This window comes from Acomys russatus, chromosome 4 (assembly GCF_903995435.1).
Source record: "Acomys russatus chromosome 4, mAcoRus1.1, whole genome shotgun sequence".
NCBI lineage: Eukaryota > Metazoa > Chordata > Mammalia > Rodentia > Muridae > Acomys > Acomys russatus.
Window position 1 is genome coordinate 31,314,853 of NC_067140.1, and position 8,538 is coordinate 31,323,390.

The following is an 8,538-nucleotide window of genomic DNA, read 5'->3' on the forward strand; positions in this document are numbered from 1 at the left end:
CGGAGAAGCCAGAGAATATGCGCGTTGTGGGAGGCAGGTGATGTGCCCTGGCTGTTCACTTTGTCTACACATTTAAGCAGGCCCACTCTGGGCCATTTACCTCAGAGGTCTGGAAATGTGTGGTCCCACCAAGAGCACACAAAAGAAGGCTAGAAACAGCCAGATGCTCCTCATCTGGTACAAGTGTCTCACAGTTAGTGATGGGCACTAAAAAGGAACGGGAAATTGGGGCACTGGACCGAGATGATCAGGGAAAGGCATAGTGTTGGGTGAGGGAAGCTGGGCGGGCAGAGGTTTGCATGCTTTATGATTCTGTTTCTATGCAACATTTGGAGAAAATCTAGATGTAACTAGAATGACAGACCTGTGGCTGCTGGAAGTGAGGACCTGGGATGGCACACTGCATTCTGGACATGTGAACCCACTGTGTCCTGACCCGGAGGTGGCAGTGACATGAATTATCTCTGAGGTCATGTCTGCGTGGGTTTAAAAATGAAGTGGGGACATGGGAAGAATGTAGTCAAGTGACTGATGCTCCCGTCCTTCGAGGAGAGGTGCCCGGGCTGAGCTCTTCACCCTTGTGTGGCCTGGCAGAGGGAGAGTTAGGGATGGTAAGGAGTGGGTGTCCAGTCTGTTTGGGTTCAGAAGAAAGTGGTGACCCCCCGGGCTGGGGATTTGGGCCCCACCTGAAACATGTGACTCAAAGGACATTCCTGCTTCCCCTGGGGGTGTTGAGTACCTCTATGTGGGGTACAGGCAGCCTTTGCAGTCCCCTCAGTGTCTCCAGCATCCCCCACCCCATCCCCACAGCCCCAGTGGTGACTTTTGCTGTCATTTTGAACAAAAACCACAGGACCTCTTCCTAATGTATCCACGCCACGCTGGCATGCACACAGTATGTGCCTTTCCGCCATTGTATTGTCGGGCAGGTTTCTTTCATTTCAAGACTCCGGCAGGTTTGAAAAGGAACCTGGGTGATCCCTGGGGCTGGAAGACATTTGGTCAGGGACATGGCGTTGGGCAGCAGGTGACTTGGAGGAGGGAGGACAGCTTCCCAGCTCTGCCTTGGAATGAGGGTGCTACAGTTGGGAATGAGATGCTGGTCTCCAGAGGACTCTTGGCACTGGCCAAGTCCACAGGTTGGTGGGTCATGTAGAGGGTTGGGACCCAATTCTATTGGGACCTGGTCAGCCAGAGCCTCACCTTGGTCTCCTCCATGCCCTGTCTCCTCTCCTAGATTGTGAAGACTGAACACAGGAGAGGTACACTCGCCTCAGACACCAGTGCCCGTCTCGGCATCTGGCTCACAGTACGTGCCCAGGACCGGCCTGTGGTATTTGGGGGTGGCAGGGCTGGGGCTGTGGAAGGTGATGGGCAGAAGTGGGTGGGGTGGGGTAGAGGCTGTGAATGCTGATGGCAGGGAATGGGTAGGGCCTGGGCGGTGTGGCCACTACCTGAAGCCACATTTTCTGGGCTTAATGCCTTTTTCCCTCATGACTAACCTTCTTCTTCTCTAGGTCCTAGCCAGTGGAGACTGTTTAGGGAGTAGGGGCAGCAGCAGGCCAGGTTGCTGGAAGTGGGGATTGTCCGGGCAGGTCCATGTGGCTAAGAGCCTAGGACTTAGGAGGCTCAGTCTAGGCTTGGGAAGATCCTTACCTCTCTGAAGTTTCCTTTGTCTCTATGACCTAGAAATCTTGTCGGTGAGATCTAACCTGGTCCAAATGCCTTTTCTAAAGCCCATACGCCTCTCTAGGGCTGACTGTAAGGCCTTGTCTAACCCAGTCACCTGGGCTGTGTCACGTCCACAGGGACCAGGCTGGCAGCATCCTCCTCAACCCATTTTACAGGAGAGGAAACTGAGGCAGCCGCAGCTCCATCTTCTCTCAGGCCCTGGGTAGGGCCTGGCCACACCCTTCTCGCCCTACACTGGGACCTGGGGTCTGGAAGTCCAGCAGGAACGATGGCTGAGGCCAGTGTCTCCCCATGTCCCTCAGCAGAAGACAGCATGGCAGCCAAACAGCCTCCCCCGCTCATGAAGAAGCACAGCCAGACAGACCTTGTGAGCCGCCTGAAGACCAGGAAGATCCTGGGCGTGGGCGGGGAGGATGACGATGGCGAAGTGCACCGCTCAAAGGTGGGCCATGCTAGGGAAAGGAACCAAGGCCCACAGAGCCTACGACTTCCGTATGCTTCTAGGACCCTCTGCATAGACACTTACAGACATGAGTGGAATCTGCTAGCCCTGCAGGTTGTCCATGTGATTATTGACGTACTGTCCAGATGAGGAAGTGGAGACTCAGAGGGGCTAATGACTTCCTCGAGGCTATATCAGTGATGGATAGAAGCCGGTTTCTTGCCCATAGTGAGCAGACCCACCATAGGTTTTCTTCCCTAACTACCGCTTTTCAAACTTCTCTTGTTTGGGTGCCAAGGGAGGCAGGAGAGGTTGGCGCCTGAGTGTGAACTTGCAGTGGGGAGGTCTCTGTCAGAGATGCTCTGATGGGCCCCAAGTGTGTACGGGTGCCTAGAGGAAGGTGGGTGGGTGGGTGGGATGCTGAAGGCCGCCTTTCCTGATGCCTCTGACTTGTATGTCCACAGATCAGCCAGGTCTTGGGCAACGAGATCAAGTTTGCTGTGCGAGAGCCTCTGGGGCTCAGGTGAGCAGCAGGTCTTGTTTTGATAGGTTTTTGTGTCCGGGGTATGTGTTAGGTCCTCTATTCCTGGGGCTTGCTCTGGTTTCCATCCACAGTGTTCATTGCCTCCCCAAATAGCCCTGCATGTGTGGGCTGCACAGAGTGATCCCTGGGGTCTGGGTTGAGAGTGGGGTGGGGTGGGGTGGGGAGGGGGTCACGGTGAGTGAGGCTATAACTTTTCCTCTCTGCACCTCCCCAGGGTCTGGCAGTTTCTTTCTGCTATGTTGTTCTCCAGTGTGGCCATCATGGTGAGTCCTCTGTGTGCCAGTCCAAGCTACAAGCAGGTCGGGCGCTTGCCAGCGGGTGGTACCTCAGACTAAGAACTAGAGGTGGTTGGGGGTAGCCCTGGTCCTTCCCTCAGCTTCTCTTCCACCCCACCACTAGCTGTTGCTGTCTCTATACTGAGGCTCATCCTTCAGGGTCTCTGCTAGCTCCAGGGCTGACACCTCTGTCCCTCACCAGTGTGCTGTGCCCCAAAGCAACCAGCATCTCATGCTTTGGGCTCTAGGAACCCCATGTAAAGGAACAGTCAAGTTCTGCCCTAGGGACCCTGGCTATGTCCTTGGAGGAAGGAGGTCCCCAGCGTTCATCTCAGCTTATAGCTAACTTTGCTCCACAGGCCCTGGCCCTTCCTGACCAGCTCTACGATGCAGTTTTTGATGGGGCTGAGGTGACAAGCAAGACCCCCATCCGCCTCTATGGTGGTGCCCTTCTTAGTAAGTACTGCTGGCTACACCTGGACCCTTGGGGATCTGGAAGAGCCCCACTTCATTCTCCAGCAGGCTGGTAGCTTTGGGCCCCTTCATCTTGCTGAGCATGTGCTGCCACCTTGTGGCTTTTGTTGGAATGCATGTGGTTGGTTGGGACAAGGGCTGATTGCTGAAAGCTCACACTGCCTTAGCTGAATGAAGCTCAGGCCCTGACCATCAGGGTCTCATGGCCTAGAGGAGGGGTTAGATTCTCAGCACAGTGTCCTCAAGACTTTATCCCCCAAGGCATTTGGTCCTTTTGGTTTCTTCTCTGATCTGAAGGCAGAACAGATGATAGGAAGGCAAAGTATAGTTTTGAAGTTCAACAATTTTAAATGACATCGCTCCCCTCCCTAAAACATTATATGGTTTACTACTGTGTGCATTTATGCCTGACAGTCCAGGCCCTGTGTGGGATCTGGGAGCCTCAATGGATCCAGCCTCTCTTTCCATACCCGTTTGCTGTGTTGTATGTTGGGTCTCAGTGGTACCCACACTGAATGATGCCTGTTCCTCAGTTTCAGAAGGCCACCGGGCCTTTGCCCATGCACTTTCTCCAGTCTAATGCCAGTTGGACCTGAACTTGCTCCAAGCAAGGCAGTGGTGGAGGTGGGCCATTAGAGTGGCTATCATTAACTGAGCACACACTGGGCACTTCTCTGGTGTCCAGAGATCAGACCCGTTTGCTGTGTTGTATGTTGGGTCTCAGTGGTACCCACACTGAATGATGCCTGTTCCTCAGTTTCAGAAGGCCACCGGGCCTTTGCCCATGCACTTTCTCCAGTCTAATGCCAGTTGGACCTGAACTTGCTCCAAGCAAGGCAGTGGTGGAGGTGGGCCATTAGGGTGGCTGTCATTAACTGAGCACACACTGGGCACTTCTCTGGTGTCCAGAGATCAGACCCTGATGGGTAAGCGGCAATGGCTGGTATTCCACTAAAATCAAAGCCTATTCTGCTGTCCCAGGTAAATTCCTTAGGGTAAGTTCTTCCTTGCCACAAGTTTTCTGTCTCCAGGGGCACCATTAGGGACACAAAGTTGTTGGCCCAGGTAACTGAGTTTCTAGATTTCTTCACACAGGATCACAAGGACAGAGCTAGCTTGGGGCTGAAGGCCCTTGCCTCATTGTATAGATAGATGCCCCAAGAAGGAAAGCACCTGGCTTGTGTTAAATAGGACTTCAGCAATGATGTGGGCAGCCAGCTGGATCTGCAGAGATGAGGACTTGAAGGACAGTTTGATCTGAGGAGTGGGTGTTGTGGAATATGGAGCTTCAGACCCCTGGGCTGGGGGAGGGGGCTCAGACTGACCCTGTGTTCCACCCCAACAGGCATCTCCCTGATCATGTGGAACGCACTGTACACAGCCGAGAAGGTCATCATCCGCTGGACTCTGCTCACGGAGGCTTGCTACTTTGGCGTGCAGTCCTTAGGTGAGTGGTGTAGGGTGGGGTGGGAAGGCTGACAAGGTATAGGAGGAAGGGGCCCTGAAACACACACCAGTGTCCCAAATGCACAGCTCAGCAGCTTCCTCCCACTACCCGCTGACACTCAGGGTTGCGCAATGCTAGGCACCTGCCACTTGGGGGCAGCCGACTAGGGCTACTGTCAGCAGGAACTGCATGGTGTTGAGCTCCAGAAGTTCAGCTCAGGATTCTGCAGGCATAGCAGAGGGTGTTCAGCATACATAGCACCCATGGTAGGGGGGACTTGAGCACATGTCTGCTCCTGACCTCTTGCTCCCCCTGACTTCCTTCACAGTTGTCACTGCCACACTTGCTGAGACGGGCCTCATGTCCCTGGGGACCCTGCTGCTCCTGGCCAGCCGCCTCCTCTTTGTCATTGTCAGCATCTACTACTATTACCAAGTCGGCCGGAAACCCAAGAAAGTGTAGCGGGCTGGGACCTGCCTGGGCCTGGACCTGGGCCAGAGTGCCTGGGGACTTCACTGTGGGCCCCAGGCAGGCCTGCAGGCGGGCAGGGTGCACACACCTTCCTTCCCACCCAGGCACTCTCTGGAGTCAGCTTAGACCTCCTGGGCTTCTAGGAGTGACTAGTCAGGCTGGGGCCTCTGCACCCCACTCCTCACCCATACAGGGACAACTCCTTGCCCTGGCTCTTTTTGGCCTCTAGACTCTAACAGACAGTCTAGAGTAGAGTCCTGGGGTCTGGGCTGAGGCAAGGCAAGTTCCTCTGCCAGGAAGCCCTTTTCGGTTGTGTCAGCCCCAGCAGCAGGTTTCAGCTCCTCCCCGTCTAGAAACACACACACACACACACACACACACACACACACACACGAGTTTCTAGAGCCCCTAATAAGGCCATCTAGCAAGAGGATTGGCTGCCTCCCTTGGGCCAAAGGCCTCACTCCCAGCCTGCACACCTAACCCTCTCTTTGGCCTGCTGTAGGGTGTTCTGATACTGTGGCTGGCTGCCTGCACCCCAGAAACCCAGAAACCCTTCCCAACAGGACAGGTTAGACAATATACCATTGGTCCTGACAGGCCCCGGTACTGGCTATTCATAGGCCCCTAGTGCATGAGGAATTCTGAGGGGAAGCAAAGCAGGGACATTTCCTTGGCATGGCCTCCAAGGCCTGCATGGCTATACCTGGCTCAGTGCCTCCTCCAGATACCCTCCAGAGGCTTTCCCCAGGGCCTAGGGGTAAAGCCTACAGCTCCTCAAATGTTACAATGGAAGGAGACAGAAGTGGGTCTGGCCTCCCTTAGCACCCTGATAGTGGGTCTCTATAGCTGAAGACACACCCCTGGTGCCACCAGCCTGTGTGGCTCTTCCCCTTAGTCCCAGCTCCCAGCACTCTCTTTCCCTTTAGCAGCAAGCACACTAAATAAGAGATGTGGCCTGAGGCCTACCTCTGTTCCCCATACCTGGGGAATCTTTCTCTGGGGTACCTGGGCTCACGGCCTCCCTGAGCTCAGTTGGCCCTGCAGCCAGCTGCCCCATGACAATGGCCTTTGCCCAGTGAAGGGGACTCCAGGGACGTTTCAGTGGAAGACATGCCAAGCGGTAGCCCATGCTGCTTCTGTAGCCCTGATCTGGCAGAGTCGGGGAGGACCTGTGCTTTTAAGAAGGGGCCCACTGTGTGCACCTGCCTCCTGTTGCTGGCTGCATGCCGATCGGTCTCACAGTTTCACCTCTTGACTCAGCACAGGCCCAGACACTGCCACCAGACAGAGTCCCAAGGGAGGTAGTCATGGGAGTGGAAGATGCCAGCCATGCTCAGCCTGCAGGGACATCTGCCAGTCTTCCCTTCAGCACCAGAAGGGTGCTGGCCAGGTCACCCTGGTTAAACCGCTGTGACACCTTCAGATGGGGGGGGGTCAAGGCCAAAGCAAGGTTGGCATATAGACACCTGTGGCCTCCAGGGGACACTAAGCTTGGAAGGAGGCAGCAATGGAGACAGGAACCCCATGCTGAACCCGAGCTCAGGGTGCCCTGGCTGACCCCCAGCTCCTCTTGTCATGCTTCTGCCTTGGCCCCCAAGACCGACTCTGTCATGGTCACTATTTATTCCTCAGTCCTTTCTCCTTTTGTAAGAAATGGTCACAAAAGAAAACAGTGCGAAACAATCTGTGTGGTGTCCTGTTTTATATTACAAAAAAATTTTTGATATAGAATATAAAAATGAGGGACTTGGGAGATACAATGATAAATTAGCTCTGTTTCCTACTGCAAGGGACATTTACAGATTCCAAAATAGACTTTAACATATGATGCACTCCGTGTGTGTGTGTGTGTGTGTGTGTGTGTGTGTAGTATGTATGTATGTATGTTTGTGTGTGTGTGAGAGAGAGAAAGAGAGAGAGAGAGAGAGAGAGAGAGAGAGAGAGAGAGTGTGTGTGTGTGTGTGTGTGTGTGTGTGTGTGTGAGACAGGGTTCCTGGAGTGGTGGTGCTGGGTTCAACATGGGTAGTCAGGGGCTTGGGGTAGGGTGAGTGCCATGGGCCACAGACCCAGTCTTTGCTCCCTGCAGAATACTGGTGTCCGTTAGGCAAGTGGCTCTGAGACAGGCAGGGGATGTTCTTCTCACTACTGGGTGAGGGTCATAGGGCATCTCAGGTGAGGCTGTTGATCCTGTGGTGAGAAGTGAAGAAAGGGTTTCCTCCCTCCCCCGTCCCCTCTCCCTTCCCCTCTCCTCCCCCTGGAAGTATACAAAGCAGCCTACCAAGTTCCAGTAGGGTGACCTTAGACACCTTTGTAGATGGCTACCAGTAACCTTACAGAGGGTGAAGACTGTCTGCCTCTGGTCCCATGAGAGTGTTGCCGGAGGAGTTGGAGCCACAGCTGGCTTGAAATCTGGGCTACCTTGGATCTCTTCAATATGCGTTTGGAAAGTTCTGATGAGAGTCTCTGACAGCCTGGCCTAGCTTTGGGCAGCAGCCCCTGTGGTTGGCGTTTGTCCTCAGCCAAGCTGCTTCCAATCAACCTCAGTTGAACTATTTGCCTTCCTAGGCTGTTGGAGTCCAGTATGTGGTGAGTCAGAGCCTGGGTCCTCTTAGTCTGGCCTGGGATCCAGCAGTGGGGCCCCCTGGCCTGAGGACTCAGCCTCAAGGGGCTCACGGATTCATTCATGGGGATGCTATGTAAGCTATCATAAAAACAACTCCCAGGAAGGACAGTATAGATGAGGACAAAATGAAGAGGATAGGAAAGAAATGGGAGGAGGGTCCCCTTGAACCCAGACAGCAGCACAGAGCGGCAGGGGAGCCCTGGGCTCTAGGCTATAGCTATGGTTCCCAGGCGGCAGGAAGGTAGAGGGAAGCTGGGGTTAGATCAGCCTCTTCCATCTGAGAGAGAGCAGGCATAGGAGCTATTCCACCACTGCTCCCCTTCTGTGCCCATGGCAGACATAATTAATCAAACTTGAGATCCTGACAGACAACACTAATGGACTGAACACAGTCCTAACAGGCTTTTTGTAAACAGTTGCTAATCTAGTCTGAGTGTCTGTGTGTGTGTGTGTGTGTGTGTGTGTGTGTGTGTGTGTGTGTGTGTGTGTGTGTGTGTGTGTTAGTTGTGAACCTGTGAGTCTGGGTCTGGGAGAATAACAGAGGCTAGAGAGAATAACAAAATGTCA

General features: G+C 54.1%; 1 protein-coding gene across 2 annotated transcripts; it reads left to right on the forward strand.

The window, feature by feature from the left end:
- The first annotated feature begins 1,226 nt into the window (after positions 1-1,226).
- Tp53i11 (tumor protein p53 inducible protein 11) lies at positions 1,227-5,834 on the forward strand. 2 transcript variants are annotated; one of them, XM_051144198.1, is made up of 7 exons: positions 1,227-1,309; positions 1,848-2,134; positions 2,599-2,657; positions 2,893-2,941; positions 3,313-3,409; positions 4,773-4,874; positions 5,203-5,834. In XM_051144198.1, exons 2-7 carry the CDS (start codon positions 1,961-1,963, stop codon positions 5,334-5,336), a joined length of 615 nt encoding a protein of 204 aa, XP_051000155.1. In that variant the 5' UTR covers positions 1,227-1,309; positions 1,848-1,960; the 3' UTR covers positions 5,337-5,834. The 2 variants fall into 2 exon arrangements, with proteins under 2 accessions (XP_051000155.1, XP_051000156.1); XM_051144199.1 differs by having other exon boundaries at positions 1,253-1,309; positions 1,809-2,134.
- The last annotated feature ends 2,704 nt before the right edge of the window (positions 5,835-8,538 follow it).

What these genes read in the sequence shown, in the direction of transcription:
- Tp53i11 (XM_051144198.1), top strand. Translation starts at nt 1,961, where the DNA reads ATGGCTGAGGCCAGTGTCTCCCCATGTCCCTCAGCAGAAGACAGCATG. An exon ending in GCGAAGTGCACCGCTCAAAG is followed by an intron (nt 2,135 to 2,598) that starts GTGGGCCATGCT and finishes GTATGTCCACAG; the next exon opens with ATCAGCCAGGTCTTGGGCAA. An exon ending in CGAGAGCCTCTGGGGCTCAG is followed by an intron (nt 2,658 to 2,892) that starts GTGAGCAGCAGG and finishes GCACCTCCCCAG; the next exon opens with GGTCTGGCAGTTTCTTTCTG.